The 19,440-nt window shown below is 42.8% G+C and overlaps 1 protein-coding gene across 1 annotated transcript in view; it reads left to right on the forward strand.

Annotated features, from left to right (window-relative positions):
* Window positions 1-19,183, forward strand: part of LOC122812367 (homeodomain-interacting protein kinase 2-like) — a 40,633-nt gene extending 21,450 nt beyond the window's left edge. The window contains exon 2 of the mRNA XM_044084800.1: window positions 18,351-19,183. Coding sequence (XP_043940735.1) covers window positions 18,351-19,183 — 833 coding nt within the window. The remainder of the gene's footprint in view (window positions 1-18,350) is intronic.
* Window positions 19,184-19,440: the final 257 nt, after the last annotated feature.

Raw genomic sequence — 19,440 nt, forward strand, 5'->3', positions numbered from 1 at the left:
ACCCAGCAGGATATTTCTGTCTCTTTTGACTCCTGTCCGAAGCATCCCATGAAAGAGGTCATTAGGAAGAGCAAGAGGAGGCACTTGAACTCCCCGAGGAGTCCATCACCAAAGATACTGATTTTGATGAAGGGGACGAGTTCCCAAGGTCACTACCTGAAGATGTCTCATTCAGAGACATCCTTGAGATTCTTAAGCAGAAGAATTGGTATTCCTGTAGGCCTTTGGATCTGGCCCACCTACCTCCTTGGTAACTCTGCCCACCAATGAGCTCATTGACTTTATCTCTGAGCAGTTGTAGAAGGAGCCAGACACAGTTGAGCCAATTCCCGAAAGACCAGATCGAAATCTGGCACTACCTTTAGGAAGGGAATTTTCACACAAGGTAGTGCACATAGATACTGTGGTTGTGGCGGTGGCCGCCAAAAAAGGAACTTGTGGAGCAGTGTTCCTTTGTCCAGCCCCCTAATAGGGAGTCTAGGGCTTTGGACAGATTTGAGAAGCATGTGTATGCTTCAGTGACCTTTGCCCTCAGATCACAGAACTACTTGGCAGACCTTACAAGACTACAGAGGGACGTGATAAAGGAACTGTGAAAATCTCTTTCTGGAACCATTACTGCTGAGACTCAGGCTTTTGAGGCCTCGCAGTTGGCAACACTATAATCCATTTCTAATTTGTCCATGAGGCTTATCTCTCATGCAGCTGAAGGTACCTCAAGGGTGACGGGTTCAGGCATTTCCTTTAGGAGGGATGCTTGGATGTGTCTGTGTGATTTTGTGGAGCCATTCAAGTCCTTGTTCGTCAATTGACCCAAAAGTGAAGGACACACTCTCCAGGTGTGAAAAACCCTGTCTGCAGTGGGTGTACATTTTTCGACCCCCTCAAAGAACCTTCTTGAGGAATCAATGAGGTGGTTGAAAGAAGTGGTTCTGAAAGTCCCCCGCCCTTTCCAAGATCCATGTGGAGATGGTGCTCCTGTGGGCAGAATGGGGGAACTCGAATGGAAGATGCCACCCACGTGGCAGAGGAGGCCCGCAGAACCATGGATCTAGAGATTCCTTCTCTGACAGACCCTACCAGTGCTCCTGAAAGGAGGAACAATTGTTACCCTCTGGATGCAATCAGGGGTTGGTTATCCCTGCACCAGAGAGCCTGGCTAGATATTACAAAAGATACATGGTTCCACAGGTTATATAATTCCCTTTTTCTTTTCTCCTCCATCTGTATGCAGATTTCCTGATCCACCCCATCACAGGAAAGAAGCAGCACTAGCAATGCAAAAGCTGCTAGAAAAAAGTCATCCAAGAGGGCCCACCAGATCAGCTAGAGTCTGTAACTTACTCAAGATTCTTTTTAGTGCCAAAGAAAACAGGGGACTGGAGACTGATTTTGGATCTCAGCAACTTGAACAAATCAGTTTCACACACACAGTTTTGGATGGTAACAGTTCAGTCGATTCTGCCCTTTTTGTGCAAGGATGACTGGATGTGCTTGATAGATCTTCAGCATGCGTACTATCACATACAAATGAACAGGCAATGCAGAAGGTATCAATGCTTCTGCCTGGGAACCAGTCATTACCAGTTCAAAGCACTACTCTTTGGTCTCACCACAGCCACCAGGGTATTCACCAAATGCATGACAGTGGTAGCAGCTCACTTCAGACTGCAGGGATTCTGAGTGTTTCCATTCTTGGATGACTGGCTCATAACCGCTCTGACAAGGCATCTACTGATAAGAGCGCGAGACCACATACTCCAGACTTGCTCCCATTTGGGATAACCATAAATTACAAGTCTCAGTTAAAGCCATCTCAAACTTTGGAAGTCATAGAGGCAGTTTTCAACACAGTTTCAGTGACAGCTTCTCTTCCTCTCTCAAGAGTGCAAACAGTCAGATTACAGGTCAGAAAAATAATTCACAGTAACACAATCTCAGCGCGATTGATTTTACACACCTTGGGATCAATGTTGGCAGCTAAAGTCATAGTTCCTGTAGCAAGATGTTGCATGATAATTCTTCAGTGGATGTTAGCAACACAATGGTCTATTCTTTACCAACACATGTCAGCCCAAATAAGAATCATACAGGCATGCAAGAGATGTTTTTTGGTGGATTTGATCAGATCAGGTTCTACAAGGCTGACCATTCATTCTCCCTCAGCCCAAGGCCGTAGTGACCAAGGACACAGCCCAGCAGGGGGGGGGGGGTTGCACTTCCTGAGGAAAACAGTCCAAGGCACTTGGTCACCGGAAGAGGCCAACACATATATCAGTGTCCTGGAAATCACAGCAGTGCTCCTAGCATTGCAGGCCTTACAAAGCTGTCTCCCTTTCAGAACTATTGCAATTTAGACAGATAATATGTCAGTAGTTTGGTACATCAGCAAACAAGGAGGAACCAGATCTTACGTCATGTGTCCAGAAGCCGTCGGAGTGTGGCAATGGGTGATCTCATCGAACCCTTTTCTGACAGAAATGCACATTTCAGGGAAGTCCAGCATGATAGCAGACAAATTAAGTAGGCCCAGTTTACTACCTCACTAGTAGTCTCTCAACAAGGAAGTGGCAGAAATGATTTTTCATCAATGGGCCAGCCAGGCTGCAACCTGTTTGCATCTTCCTGAACAACAAGTGCAGCAGGATCTTTGCCCTAATCCCCCCACACACACACACACACACACACACACACACACCAGGATAGTCACTGACAGAAGCTCTCCTACATGATTGGTCCCCTGGTCTCCTCTGTGCTTATCCCCAATTCCCTTTTAATCCCCAATTTTCTACGGAAAGCATCCTGGTTGAAGAGTAAGGTCATCATCATTGCCCCTTACTGGCCTTGAAAAAATTTGTTCCCCTTCTTTTGACCTCATGTAGTGTACCCTCATTGGATTTTGGATGCAATTCCAGACCTCCTGTCTCACCCGACAGACATGATTCACCCAGCTATCTCAAACCTAAAGCTTACAGTGTGGTTTCTCAACTTCTGCAAATAGTCAGACGACTTATGCTGTCATCCCCTGGCCATCATATATTCTTACTCTCCCATAAAACCTCCACAGGAAAACTTTACATAGGTAAATGGAAGAGGTTTGTATTTTTGGGCACTTCAGAAACATATTGATCCCTTCTTAGCCCCTGTACAGAATTTTTGGCTACAGTGTTCAATGAAGGAACTAGCTCTTCAACAATTAGAGCTGAATTAGCAGCCATCTCTAATTTTCACATTAGATTTGAGAAGTCCACTGTGGTGCCATCTAAACTTTGTAAGGCCTTCTTGAGAGGTACCCTTCTTTTGAGAGCCCAGCTCCTCCATGGGACTTGAATTTAGTACTACAAGCCTTAATTTGTTTCCCCTTTGAACCACCTCAAAATGTGAATTAAAGTTTTTGACCTGGAAAACTGTTTTTGTGGTGCCCATCACCTCAGCAAGAAGGATTTCAGAACTTCAAGCATTGTCTTCTAAACCTCCCTACTTGATTTTTTCATAGGGATAGTGTAACATTACAGACAAATCCTTCTTTCTTTTCTTCCTAAAGTGGTTTCAGAATCTAATATCAACCAGTCCTTTAATCTGCCAGTTTTCTTTCCTACATTTACAAAGGTAAGTATATGTTCACTTATTGGATGTTCACAGGTAATTAAGTTTTTACTTACATAGAATAAAAGAAATTAGAAAGATGGATCAATTATTTGTCTGCTTTGCAGATTCTAAATTAGGTAAATCATTTGCAAAGGAAACTTTAGCCAGATGGCTGAAGAGTGTATATCATTTATCTACAACAAGTTCGGGATTTTCTTACCAAAACCTTTAAGAGCCCATTCATCTAGGTCCATGGTAAGTTCTTCAGTGTTTTTATCTAGGGCTTCCATGGATGACATATGTACTGCTACAGCTTGGGCCAATCCTCGTACTTTCATTACTCATTACATACTGGATCTGGTCTCAAGGGAAACAGCAGCCTTTGGCAAAACTATGCTTAGGAATATCCTTCCTTAGAGTCCACCTGGGATTTTAGGTAATTGGGGACTCTGTCCCAACTGTTGAGGAAAGAATGAAAATTGACATCATCAGATAAAGAAGTTATGTGATCACATAACATTCCTTCTGTGTTGTCCATTTTCATTTTTCTTCAACTCTCCTCCCACCAACCGCCAGTGTTTGTTGTAATTGATTTCTGGAAGAACTAGAGCTTATAAGGACACCACTGTTCCTTATGTTGAGCTCCAGTTACACCTCCTTCTGTCAAAAACTATTAATATTTCATCTATATGTCAAACAGTAAACATGATCTGAGGTATATTAGGGGTTGGTGCATTATGGGTAAAGGTAAGGGAGGTGCTCGAGAGTTTTTTGTGGCTGCAAGCTATAACAGTTGAGTTGGATCTGAGGAACGGATCTGATCCCGACTATTGAGGAAGTGTGAACATGGACAAAATGTTATGGTGAGCATATAACTTATTTTTTCACTTGTTTTTTAAAGTTGCTGTATTGGTTAGGACTCAATTTTTCCCTCTAACTCTTTGTGGTGAGTTTTTTTTTTTAAGTAAAGGGTGTGTGTCTATGTGTGTCGGGGGGGTTCATCTGTGCTTCTGTGTGAAATGTTTTGCAGCAGCAGGTGTCCAGGAAGTATTTGTTTTGTAAATTTTGCAGGTTATTTGTATGGGTCATACATGCTGTCTTAGGAATTTGTGGTAGTAAAAGGAGATCCAGTCAGTAGTAAACTCATAGGATCATAGCAAGTTACTAGGCTAACGGCTCCACAGTCCTTACAAGCCCAGTCAAGGTCAGCCTGTGTTTCCAAGGGTGGCTGGTTCAAGCAGACACTAAAATCAGCACCTTTTGCCCCCGTCCAGGAGGGACGCAGGTGAACCCCCCCCCCCCAGGTTGATTTTCCAGTTACCCATCCATTCGTCCAAATTACACTTAAGTAGGGCCAAGGGACTTTGTTTAACATAAATAAGAAGCTTGTTCTAAAGGTGGGGAAACCTCTGTGAGACAAATCTGTCTCTCCAACAAGTTCTGTTGATGTCACATACCAGGTTAAGGTCCTTTGAGCGAGTGACCCCTGTGCCATTTGACTTGCAAGTGTGCAGCATTTTCATTAAAGCTGGGTCAGAGATTGCTGTATATGCAAGGCACAGGTTGCCCCTGAGCGGTCTGTACAACACAGAGTAAATTGATAAGTATTTTAGTCTGTCCACATAAGACCAATCTTGAAGACCCTGAATTCTGTTTGTAACAACCGTTGTGGTCTCTCCAGTTGCTGCACGCTTTTGGAAACAAGCATACCAGAGGGAGTGTCGTACTCTATTATTGCCCTGATGAGGGAAGGGTACAGGGGGTTATAACCTCTTTTTTTATAGAGGCAGTGCCCTTACTTATGAGATGAGCAATATAAAATGCCCTTCTTACCATTGTGGAGACATGGTGATCAAAGTTAAGTTTGCTGTTGACCTGTGTGCCCAGATCTCTCACCACTGACTGTGTGCTTAGGGTATTACTATTGATGTGGTTGTTTGCAGGAACATCACCCTTGCTAGAGAGGATGATAATGCATTTTTTGCATTAAGTTTAAGACCATGACTTGGGCACCAGTCATTAATCTGTAAGACCTTCAAGCAGGATGTTGACATCGCTAGGGGTGACAATGATCGCTCCCAGTTCGTAGTTATCAGCAAACTTTGTCAGTCATGGTCCTTTAGTTATAGCCTGTACTTTGGAGAAGTAGATTCTGATCAGTAGGGGTCCCAAAAGTCATCCTTGTGGAACACCACTGGTTACGGGTCTGCTGGAGTCCCCTGTTTTGACCGTGTGAGTTCTATTAGTGAGACAATTTGCAACCAATCTGACAGTATATAAGTTGATACTTAACTGGGTGAGTTTATCCATGATGCCTGAGTGGAGGATTGTGTCAAAGGCCTTGGCTAAGTCTAGGTTAGCCATATGCACAGATTTGCCCTCATCTAGGGCTTTGGTGAGTGTCTGAAAAAGTCCACCAAGTTTGACAGGCATGATCTCCCCTTGACAAAGCTAAACTAGGTGGGGTCGAGCATTTGGAGATTTCCTGTATCTTTGTTAATAAAGTCCATGATAATTCGTTCTATGGCCTTGCAGATAAGGCTGGTCAGGCTAATGGATTTGTAATTCCCGGGATCCATGGATGCATCCCCTTTGTGCAAAGGGGTGACTGTAGCTGCTTTCCATTCCTCCGGGATGAAGTCAGTGCTTAGGCTGTGATTGAAAAGCGTGCCCAATGGTGATACTAATTCTTGTTTTAATCCATGTAGAACACAGCCCGGGATGTTGTCTGGTCCCACAGAGGCTGTGTTTTTGACCTTGGAGATGGCATTTAAGACCTGCTGTTCAGAGATACTAGGTGAGGTGCAGGTGTTAGGGATGCTTTGGGATATATGTGCAGGGACAGTAGAGTGAAGTTTTCACTGAACCTGTCAGCCAGCAGCTTTGCTATATCCACAGGTTCTGTACATGTAGTGCCATTAAGTTTGAGTTCAGCACCAATCTGGGCCTTACCTTTGAGGTTACAGATGTAACTAAAAAACGCCTTATGGTTATCCTTAGTTAGGGGAGCTAATTTGGATTCATAGTTAGCTTTAAAGGACTTTTTCAGGAGTTTCTTTGCTTGTTTAAATTGAGTGTTTCCAGTTTTGAGACCGTTTCTTCCTCCTTTTGGACAGCAATTTCTTTCTCCTATTGTATAGCCTATTAATGGCAGTTGTCCACCAGGCAGATTTGTTTTTCCTTGAAGATCTTGTTTTGGTTCGGTCAGGTATGGCAGAGTCAATACAATTGTACAGCTGCTCGTATAAAGCATTGGTATATAACTCAGCATAGATATCTGTTCCATCAGTGAGGGGAGGGGTTGTTAAGCTATTTACGCTGTCACGTAAGAGGGTGGAATTGGCCCTGGAGAAGCTTTTTAGTCTAGTTGTTGCTGGGGGGGGGGTCTGATTTGTGGTCAGATCTCACCAGGGATGGCCACACGCTGGGGATGGTGCATGGTGCAGTGGTCCCCCGTGTTGGTGAGCACCAGATTCTGGATGCTTGAGTCCCTTGTGGGTATGTCAACCAGCTGATCCAGGGCATTGGAGTTAATGAATACCAGAAACATTTGGGCAAGTGAGTTAGAACAGGTACAATTTACCCAGTCAATGGATGGATAATTAAAGTCACCCAAAACCAGGGTGTTTGGTTGTGTGTAGTTGGCCTCAAGTAGCTCCACGTTGGCGGAGTGGATGTCCTGATTCATGGAGAGAGTCCTGTAGCTGGCAATGACCTGAAGAGGAGTCTTACCTACATTCAATTGCACCTGAAAAAAATTCAAGGGAATCATGGTGTTTAATCAATCTAGAGGTGTATTTATCTTTAATGAATTTTGATACACCACTTCCTTTATTTCTCATGCCTTCAATTTGTGGTCTGAACTTGTGGAAGGAAATGTAACCTGATGTAACTGTGGTGCTCTCTGCAGCTTTAAACCAGCTCTCAGTGACTTCAAAAATGTCAGCATCTTCCAGGGTGAGGACTTCTTCTAGTGAGTGCATTTTCTGGTTTAGACTCCAGACTGGGAGCATAACCTTGAGGTTGTTTTTGGAGGTTATTTTTACATCTGGAATTTTCTTCTTGTGACACTGGCTAAAAAAGGCACTGTGGGAGTTGTTTTCTTTTAGTACAAATATCTGCTCAAATGTCTTCTGTTGAATGTGGCATATGATGTGATGCTTTAGGTTTCCTGAAAAGCAACGAAAAAATTAGTGATCAGCTGTCACTGAAGTCCACTGTTAGTTGCTGCACAAGTGAATTTTGAAAGGATTGTTAGAAATTGCAAAGTCTAGCAAGGAATATTCGTTTGATGTGAAGTTTGTTCAAGTTTACCCAGCTAAGAGGCTGCAGACCTTTGCCTGACAAGGTACTGAGGACATTAGATGTGAACTGGGCTGCGTAAATTTTATGCAGAGGTTAGCCAGCAGGACCATGTTAGGTCTTTACGATGTGGGGAATAATGTTTGAAGTAGCATTTTTGGTGTTACTGGTGGAATAGACGGTGTAAGGGCAGTCCCAGCTTTGAAGGTTGAATTCAGATATACTTGATAAGCCATTTGAAAAAGGATTCATTGGATTCTGAAAAGGTAGCTGTTAGGATGCAAGTAATACATGATTGCAGCATCCTATTATTTGCTAGGGCAATGTTTGCGAATTATGGTAATGTTTGTTAGATGGGTTTTGTTATGGGTTGATTAAGTTAGTGTTTTGATTCTTATGATGGTAATTTCTGCTTTGTGGGAGCCAGGTATAGTTATTGTCATACTTGTTACTACCACATGCACTTTAAATTCAGGCTTTAAGTTTAACATTTTTTAGCATAGAGCTTATTGTAGAGTATAATGGCTGTAGGGAGAAGAGAAAGGTCGTTGCTTGGGAGCTTGAATAAATATGACGTCACTTTATAGTAGTAGTAGCAAGAGGAAAAATGTTCAGAGGGAAGTTGTTAAGGATTTGTCTAGAAAGGAATATTTAGTTGAAGCAGTGTCTTCTAAAGAATAGCATAAGGAGAAACCTTTAGGTGGGAGAGGTGGTTATGTGGTAGTGAGGTGTATATGAGAGGGGATGGGATAATACAAAATAAAAACTTAAAGAGTGTGATTCAAATGTCAAGAGATTTTGGGTATCAATATGGTTTAAAAGCTGATCATGGGAGATCTGAAAAACAGGTTTTAGAGGAGCAAGAAGGGAGAAGGAGGAGAAGATGTTTAAAGAGATAGGCAGTGAAGATGACAAATTAGTGTTTAGGGGTAACAGTTTTGAAATTGAAAGAGCAGAGAAAAACTGCTGGATTGTCTGCAGCTTGTGGGTAGGTGTTTGGGGTGATCATCACATAAGCATGTGTGTTAGATTTGAGTTTCACATTATGGTTCCTAAGAAAAGTCTTGACAGTCCAAAGGTCTCCACTAGCAGTAAGAGGGACCAATAAATGATTCCTTGCTGTCCACTTCTACCATGTGCATTTTTCCAGCAGATTTACATTTTACTGTAAAGTTATTGCATATGAATGATGCATGCTTCTTTACTGTGGCTGTAGCACTTTGTGTGGGCTTGCTGTGGGAAGGCTGCTTTGGTATCACTGATTCTGCTACTCCACAGTTCAGAGGTTCATAGGAGGTTACTAGGCTAATGGCCGTAAGGCCTTTACAAGCCTAGCCATGTAAAAAATTCATGTACTCTAATTCACCATAGTTAGATGGTCGTTGTTAGCAGAAGGATTTAAGATCAGCACCGACTGCCCCTGTCCATGAGGGACATGGGTGCCACCCCCAGGTGAACTTAGTTACCCATCCAGTTGTCAAGGTTGCAGTTAAATAGGGTCATTAAGGAAATGTGCTTCACATGAAGTGGAAGTTTATTCCAGAGGAGCGGCAATATCTGGGATATATATCTGTCTCTCCCATATGTTCTGTTAATGTCACAGGCTAGGTTGATATCCCTGGAGCAAGTGACTCTTGTCCCATTTGTTTTGCAGATGTGCAACATTTCCATTAGGGCAAGGGTCAAGGACTGCTGTGTAGGCCAGGCCCAGGTCACCTGTCAGCAACTTGTATGATACAGAGTACAGTGACATGGCTTTCAGTCTTTACATGTAGGTCATGTTTTGGAGACCCTGAATTCTCTTGGTTAGAAACCTATGTGGTTTCTCCAGTTGTTGCAGGTGTCTGGTAAGGTACATACAGATGGGAGCATTATGCTCAATTAGTCTGATAAGGGTCTAGTACAGTAGAGTTATGACCTCCTTGGTCTTGGATGTGATGCCCTTATTTATGAGGTGTGTGGTGTAGAAGGCTTTCCTTACCACTATGGACCGCATGGTGATTGCAAGTTTACATTGTTGTCAACCTGTGTTCCCAAGTCTCGCACCACTGGGTTTGAGCTTAGAGGGGTGCTGTCTATATCATAATTAGTAGAGGCTACTTCCTTGCCAAAGGGAATAATAAGGCATTTTTTGTGTTTAGTTTTAGTTCGTGGTGTGGCTTTGGCACCACTCATTTGTCAGTCCCTTCTGTAATATGTTGCCATCGTTGGGGGACTCTATGATTGCGTCCACTTTACAGTCATCTGCAGACTTGGTAAGCCACAGGCCATCTACTTTTGCCTGGACTTCAGAGAAATAGATTCCAAACAGTAGAGGGCCCAGTACAGATCTTTGTGGTACACCACTGGTGACTGGTCTACTAGTGGAAGTGGACACCCCAGCCTTGACAGTGTATGCTTTATTTGTGAGCCAGTTGTCTACCCATCTAGTGACATATGGGTTAATCCCCAGTTGGGAGAGTTTCCATTGATCCCTGAGTGGGGAATTGTGTAAAACACCTTGGCTAAATAAAGATAGACTGTATGTAGTGCTTTTCCCTCATCCAGGGCTTTGATAACATTCTCAAAGAAGCCCTCAAGGTGTAATAAGCAAGATACCCTTGACAAAACAAAACTGGGTTGGGTCAAGAATTTGAAGGTTGCATATATCTTTGTTAATAAGGTCCATGATGATTCTTTCCGTGGCCTTGCAGATAAAGCTGGTTAGACTTATGAGTCTGTAGTTTCCAGGGTTGTTTAATGGACCCCTCTTTGTGCAAAGGGGTTACTGTTGCTGTTCAACAAGGTATGTTGCTGCAAGTTTGCTTTCAAAATCACAGATTTGGCATTTTAGATTTAGTCAAAAAAAAAAAAGATCATCATAATTTCACCTGCTTGTTTAGCCCAGAAGCATTCCCCATTAAGTATGTTGTTGCTGCTGACTGTCTCTTACTCCCATATGCAATGATTATAGCTTTTACCGTGGCAGATATTCATCTATGTGCCCTTTTTTGGGAAACAGTGTCCCTTAATCTAGTGATAAACCAGTCACAGATCTGTTTAATATTGGGCAGTACATACAAAGCAGTGATAACTTTGTCTTTACTAAGCTTTCATTGCTGCCTTTCAACATCATTTTAATTGTGTTCCCTTAATGCACGCCTTGGTTCGTTTTACGTACACCATAGTAAAGTGTTTGACTGAGTGTGGGTGAGGGATGCAGATTACTTGCAGATTACATTTTTTGAACCTCATTATCTTTTCCTTTTCTTACTGTTTCACAAAGCAGAATGGTTCTGGAAACTGTGTGATGTGTGGTACTTGGCTGAGCACTACTTTGGCTGTGGCATCTGTGTCGTTAATGCAGAACTCAGTGCTGTAATACTGTTGTCTATGGCATCTGTATGGTAAAGGTGGTTCTATATGTTGTACTACTACCGTCTGTGGCATCTGTATGATACATGTTTTGTTCGGTGCTGCTCTACTTTTGACTGCAGCAACTGTATGACGAACATGGTGCTTAATGCTGTACTACTAATGTCTGCGTCATCTGTTTGGGAAACACAGTGCTGCAGTACTTTGGTTATAATGACTGTGCGATGGACATGGAGCTAAGTGCTGCAGTACTTTGGTTATAATGACTGTGTGATGGACATGATGCTCAGTGCTGCAGTACTTTGGTTATAATGACTGTGCGATGGATATGGAGCTAAGTGCTGCAGTACTTTGGTTATAATGACTGTGTGATGGACATGATGCTCAGTGCTGCAGTACTTTGGTTATAATGACTGTGTGATGGACATGATGCTCAGTGCTGCAGTACTTTGGTTATACTGGCTGTGTGATGAACATGGTGCTCAGTGCTGCAGTACTTTGGTTATACTGGATGTGTGATAGACATGGTGCTCAGTGCTGCAGTACTTTGGTTATACTGGCTGTGTGATGAACATGGTGCTCAGTGCTGCAGTACTTTGGTTATACTGGATGTGTGATAGACATGGTGCTCAGTGCTGCAGTACTTTGGTTACACTGGCTGTGTAGTGAACATGGTGCTCAGTGCTGCAGTACTTTGGTTATACTGGATGTGCGATAGACATGGTGCTCAGTGCTGCAGTACTTTGGTTATAATGACTGTGCGATGGACATGATGCTCAGTGCTGCAGTACTTTGGTTATACTGGCTGTGTAGTGAACATGGTGCTCAGTGCTGCAGTACTTTGGTTATACTGGATGTGTGATGAACATGGTGCTCAGTGCTGCAGTACTTTGGTTATACTGGCTGTGTAGTGAACATGGTGCTCAGTGCTGCAGTACTTTGGTTATACTGGATGTGTGATGAACATGGTGCTCAGTGCTGCAGTACTTTGGTTATACTGGATGTGTGATGAACATGGTGCTCAGTGCTGCATTACTTTGGTTACACTGGCTGTGTAGTGAACATGGTGCTCAGTGCTGCAGTACTTTGGTTATACTGGCTGTGTAGTGAACATGGTGCTCAGTGCTGCAGTACTTTGGTTATACTGGATGTGTGATAGACATGGTGCTCAGTGCTGCAGTACTTTGGTTATACTGGATGTGTGATAGACATGGTGCTCAGTGCTGCAGTACTTTGGTTATATTGGATGTGTGATGAACATGGTGCTCAGTGCTGCAGTACTTTGGTTATACTGGATGTGTGATGAACATGGTGCTCAGTGCCGCAGTACTTTGGTTATACTGGATGTGTAGTGAACATGGTGCTCAGTGCTGCAGTACTTTGGTTATACTGGATGTGTGATAGACATGGTGCTCAGTGCTGCAGTACTTTGGTTATACTGGCTGTGTGATGAACATGGTGCTCAGTGCTGCAGTACTTTGGTTATACTGGCTGTGTAGTGAACATGGTGCTCAGTGCTGCAGTACTTTGGTTATACTGGATGTGTGATAGACATGGTGCTCAGTGCTGCAGTACTTTGGTTATACTGGCTGTGTAGTGAACATGGTGCTCAGTGCTGCAGTACTTTGGTTATACTGGATGTGTGATGAACATGGTGCTCAGTGCTGCAGTACTTTGGTTATACTGGCTGTGATGAACATGGTGCTCAGTGCTGCAGTACTTTGGTTATACTGGCTGTGTAGTGAACATGGTGCTCAGTGCTGCAGTACTTTGGTTATACTGGATGTGTGATGAACATGGTGCTCAGTGCTGCAGTACTTTGGTTATACTGGATGTGTGATGAACATGGTGCTCAGTGCTGCAGTACTTTGGTTATACTGGATGTGATGAACATGGTGCTCAGTGCTGCAGTACTTTGGTTATACTGGATGTGTGATGAACATGGTGCTCAGTGCTGCAGTACTTTGGTTATATTGGCTGTGTGATGAACATGGTGCTCAGTGCTGCAGTACTTTGGTTATACTGGCTGTGTAGTGAACATGGTGCTCAGTGCTGCAGTACTTTGGTTATACTGGATGTGTGATAGACATGGTGCTCAGTGCTGCAGTACTTTGGTTATACTGGATGTGTGATGAACATGGTGCTCAGTGCTGCAGTACTTTGGTTATACTGGCTGTGTGATGAACATGGTGCTCAGTGCTGCAGTACTTTGGTTATACTGGCTGTGTGATGAACATGGTGCTCAGTGCTGCAGTACTTTGGTTATACTGGATGTGTGATGAACATGGTGCTCAGTGCTGCAGTACTTTGGTTATACTGGCTGTGTAGTGAACATGGTGCTCAGTGCTGCAGTACTTTGGTTATACTGGATGTGTGATGAACATGGTGCTCAGTGCTGCAGTACTTTGGTTATACTGGCTGTGTGATGAACATGGTGCTCAGTGCTGCAGTACTTTGGTTATAACTGCTGTGTGATGAACATGGTGCTCAGTGCTGCAGTACTTTGGTTATACTGGATGTGTGATGAACATGGTGCTCAGTGCTGCAGTACTTTGGTTATACTGGATGTGTGATAGACATGGTGCTCAGTGCTGCAGTACTTTGGTTATACTGGCTGTGTGATGAACATGGTGCTCAGTGCTGCAGTACTTTGGTTATAATGACTGTGTAATGACCATGGTGCTCAGTGCTGCAGTACTTTGGTTATAACGGCTGTGTGATAAACATGGTGCTCAGTGCTGCAGTACTTTGGTTATACTGGATGTGTGATGAACATGGTGCTCAGTGCTGCAGTACTTTGGTTATACTGGATGTGTGATATACATGGTGCTCAGTGCTGCAGTACTTTGGTTATAATGACTGTGTGATGAACATGGTGCTCAGTGCTGCAGTACTTTGGTTATACTGGCTGTGTGATGAACATGGTGCTCAGTGCTGCAGTACTTTGGTTATACTGGATGTGTGATGAACATGGTGCTCAGTGCTGCAGTACTTTGGTTATACTGGATGTGTGATGAACATGGTGCTCAGTGCTGCAGTACTTTGGTTATACTGGCTGTGTAGTGAACATGGTGCTCAGTGCTGCAGTACTTTGGTTATACTGGCTGTGTGATGAACATGGTGCTCAGTGCTGCAGTACTTTGGTTATACTGGATGTGTGATGAACATGGTGCTCAGTGCTGCAGTACTTTGGTTATACTGGATGTGTGATGAACATGGTGCTCAGTGCTGCAGTACTTTGGTTATACTGGATGTGTGATGAACATGGTGCTCAGTGCTGCAGTACTTTGGTTATACTGGATGTGTGATGAACATGGTGCTCAGTGCTGCAGTACTTTGGTTATACTGGCTGTGTGATGAACATGGTGCTCAGTGCTGCAGTACTTTGGTTATACTGGCTGTGTGATGAACATGGTGCTCAGTGCTGCAGTACTTTGGTTATACTGGATGTGTGATAGACATGGTGCTCAGTGCTGCAGTACTTTGGTTATACTGGATGTGTGATGAACATGGTGCTCAGTGCTGCAGTACTTTGGTTATACTGGCTGTGTAGTGAACATGGTGCTCAGTGCTGCAGTACTTTGGTTATACTGGCTGTGTGATGAACATGGTGCTCAGTGCTGCAGTACTTTGGTTATACTGGCTGTGTGATGAACATGGTGCTCAATGCTGCATCAGCAATGCATGCGACTAATTCAGAGTATCAGGCTGTCTAAATATGTTCGATACCCCTCCCATGAGACTCATTCAGAGTATCAAGCTGCCTAAATATGTTTGATACCCCTCCCATGCAACTCATTCAGAGTATCAGGCTGTCTAAATATGTTCAATACCCCTTCCATGTGACTCATTCAGAGTATCAGGCTGTCTAAATATGTTCAATCGAAATATGTTCCTCCCGTGTAAATTAAGTGCAACATGTCATCTCATGTACATGTAACTTCACAAGAGAAAGGTAAGGCTTGCAGTAATACCACAGTCAGGTGATCTTACAGAGCACTTAGACAGTTGTCTTTTTTGTTTCCCACCTGCTCTCCCCCTGTATGCACAAGTAACAGCAGCCTCGGTTACTGCATTCCTGCCGCATCCTATCTGACTGTACCTCCAGTGACACAAGACTGTTTCTAAAGTCTGGTTATCTGCATTTCACTTAGAAATCCAACCAAATCTCCGTCAGGTTTACATTCCGTTAGTGAAATTTTTATTTACCGAAGAGAATAAGTACATTTAAATGTCAGACGCTGTATTTACAGCACTTCCTGGCAGGGTAGGTGTGCTTTTTCTTAATGTTGAAACTTGACTGAAATAAGCATCATTTAGCAACACAGTTAAGGCTCTTATACATAGTGCAAGCAGAAAACTATAATTCAAAGTGGAAAGGAATGGTGCTGACACAGGGAGGAAGCTCAAGAAGCAAGGAGAGACTGGGATTTTGGATGCAGACTGTTAAGGACAACACCCAAAATCATACAGAGTATTTTATTCATAAAATAGCAGGGAGTATTCTAAGAACCAAACCAGCACGAGGATGAAGAAAAGAGATTTTGCTGAAAGGGATGACTGCGGTCAGGGATACAGATAATAGGCAGGAGGGGGCTGGAATTTATTGGAGAAAACTGGCAAAGGAACCAAGGTATTGGGAGCAAATAACTAGAAAAGGAAAGGTAATAGAATGGGAAGTGGCCAAGAATTTATTTGGACTGCAGGTTAGAGATTGCCTTCCCTATCAAGGACTGATATCAGAGTATAGGCAAAGAGAAAGAAATAGGGGGCTCCTAAACGAAAGACCAGCACTGGTAACATTTTTAATGGAATCTAGAACAGAAGCTGCCATTAAAAAAGAAATAATTAGTAAAGCATATAAAACATTGCATGATAGTTATAAGAACCAATCAGAGGAGCTTAGAAAGGATTGGGAAGAGTGATTGGATAAGCAATTCACAAAGAGACAGTGGGGGACGGATATATGTATATCTCCCAAATATGCAACAAAATCTAGACAATTTAGGATCTTTTCCTGAAACTGTTTACATGGGTATTTTTATACCACAAGTAGACTACAAAGAATTTTTCCTCATGTGGATAGAATATGTTGGAGGTATGACAGGCAAGAAAGAGTTACCTGGGAACATATTTTTATGGAGTGCAATGAGCTGGCAGACTTTAGGGATTCCCTGCAGGCCGCTCTGTCGGACATCCAAGGTAAGCAGATTGGATTGATTGGGGAGATCATTTTTTTCAGTTATGATATGGAATCAGAATTGCCTAGACACAGTAAAGCCTTGATGAGTCTAATTATGGTGGCTGCCAAAAAAACATTACTAGAAAATGGAAATCAAAGTCTAGACCAACTTTCCTAGAAGTAGTGAATATAGTAACAGATAAAACAACTAGAACTGGGAGCTTTAGAAAAGGGAAGGAGCAAACTACATAGGAAAAAAATGGGAATTGTGGGAACCATATATGCAGAGCAGAAGCAAGGTTTAAGAGGCAGGATTTGAATGAGCCATATAATGCGTAACTGACAATGACTGGAAGGTTTATAAGTGAAGCATGTTTGCAACTACAGTTGTTTCAAGGTGTCTGTGATGTAAACTGTTTGCAACTAAAGTGATATTTTGTATGTTTTTTATTTATATAAATGTAAGATTGTCTTTGTCATATGTGAAAACTTAAAGATGTTTTGGGGGAAAGAAATTAACATCATTCATTCACTCCTTTTAATTTAATGTAATTTAATTTGTTTATCCTTTGCTGACCAGGTTAGTCTCATTAGGCTAGCAGGGATACCCGAGGTGGCATTTCTACTGTTAGATTATATCTTATTAAGAATGGCAGATAGCATTGAGGATTAAGACTGAGTTGTTAATTAGCAGCTTCTTTGTAAGCTAGAGTTTCATTCTATGAGTGTCCATTTTCCTGCTCTGCGACTTTGAGCAGGTTACTTAACCAATATGTGGTCCTCCTGAAAAGGGACAGCTGTGTCCAATGGGCTTACCTGGCTAACACATTAGAACAAAATTTTTCATTGTATCTGAAATACATAGCATACTTGCAGTGATAGGATTGCAAAACCCTTTTTTTAGCATTCAGAAATAATTTTGTGGTAGGTTACACCAGTTGAGAAGGGGCTGTGTTGTGACCCTAAACTACTGGCCAGTTGTTTTCTTCCATGTGCCTGTTCTATATTGTCATAGTTGCTAAAAATATGTTATATCCTGGGAAAGCATCAGGAAAAAAATAGTGTGCTGGTCAGTTAATTTTAATTAATATTCACAGTGATAATTGCTGTGTGATGGCCTGCATGATTGTTCAGCTGGGTGCCAGTATGCAGTGAAGGAGGGTAGGGAAGATGTAGCTCATCAAAAAAAAGTCATGAACCTGCCATCTTGCTATTACCCATTAAGGGAAACAGATGAGTGATGTGGGCAGCTACAGAAGCAGGGGCCAGTTGGGTTTGTACTTGCATCTGTAGCTACAGAAGCAGGGGCCACTTGGGTTTGTACTTGCATCTATAGCTACAGAAGCAGGGGCCACTTGGGTTTGTACTTGCATCTATAGCTACAGAAGCAGGGGCCACTTGGGTTTGTACTTGCATCTATAGCTACAGAAGCAGGGGCCACTTGGGTTTGTACTTGCATCTATAGCTACAGAAGCAGGGGCCACTTGGGTTTGTACTTGCATCTATAGCTACAGAAACAGGGGCCACTTGGGTTTGTACTTGCATCTATAGCTACAGAAACAGGGGCCACTTGGGTTTGTACTTGCATCTGTAGCTTTTATAGATGTGATTATTAAGCAGGGTTCATCAGTTTGTGCATAGCCAAAAATAAGCATTTACCATATTAAAATGATCAGCGTTACTTTGTGTAGAAGTAGGGCTATGCTCAACCCCCTTAAAATGTGTATCATGCTACTAAATCATTGGTTCATGTTTTTAGGTACTATGAATGGAATGCACTGCTGAAACGAGTAAGAAGTCCATACATTCTTGCAGTCTGATTTATGCTCTATGACTTTTCTGACCACACGTCATCTTGTGTCACATTTCCTCACTGTTATGTGAATATTTGACCAACTTGTATCTTATTTATTTATTTATTTAGGTATGGCCTCACACAGAAAGACAGCATCTCCTCATTTATGTCAGTCATCTGCCAGGCATGTTGCATCAGTTTCTGGACAGGAAGTTGGCAGTACACAGAAAATGACACCACAGACTACAGTGTGTCCAGCAGCAAAATGCCACAGCCGTGGCCTAAAGCGGAAGCTTGAAGAGGCTGAGAACAATAATGGTGCGCCAGTAATTGAGAAACATCCAGAAGATGTTGAGGGCAAAGTCAGTGGTGTTGCGGTCGGAGCCAAGAGGATTCGTTACAGCACTGAGAGTGATTACCTTGAGGTTCTTCATTCTAAGACCTGTGCCTACGAAGTCCTGGAGTTCCTTGGCTGTGGGGCATTTGGACAAGTGGTTAAGTGCCGGAAGCAGGGGACTGCAGAAGAGAGAGCTGTAAAGATCCTTAAAAATGAACCAGACCTTGCCGAGCAAGTGCTGAATGAAATTCATAACTTGGCCCTACTAACATCATCAGGTGCCTATGAGTACAACTGCATTCGTGCATATGAAGCTTTTAAGTATGAGGACAACACCTGCCTGGTGTTTGAGGCGTTGCAGCAGGATCTTCTTACTTTTTTAGAACAGCAAAAGGACAGGCCTCTGCCCTTCAACCATATTCGAATCATCCTTCATCAAGTAACAACAGCCCTGATGAAACTCAAGAGCCTCGGTTTGATTCATGCAGACCTCAAACCTGAAAACATCATGATAGCAGATCCACTAAAGCAGCCGTATAAAGTCAAAGTGATCGACTTTGGTTTGTCACACCGTGTCTCTGAGGCAGTGTGTCCAGCCTATATACAGACCAGATATTACAGGTAGGATTATTAACTGTTTATTTACCAGGTTTGTGTATGGCTGTTCTATCCACACACACACACACACACACACACACACACACACACACACACACACACACACACACACACACACACACACTTAAAGTGCCATTGTACTTGCTGGATCACGTAGTGTGAATGAATAGTTCAGAATCTCATAGGTCTTACTTTTCAGGCGCTCAGTGCCTATTAATATTCTGGAGGTAGCAGCTTTACATATTTATCTTTTATAATTTAGTA

This window comes from Protopterus annectens, chromosome 9.part0 (assembly GCF_019279795.1).
Source record: "Protopterus annectens isolate FY-2018-M chromosome 9.part0, PAN1.0, whole genome shotgun sequence".
Taxonomy (NCBI): Eukaryota; Metazoa; Chordata; order Ceratodontiformes; family Protopteridae; genus Protopterus; species Protopterus annectens.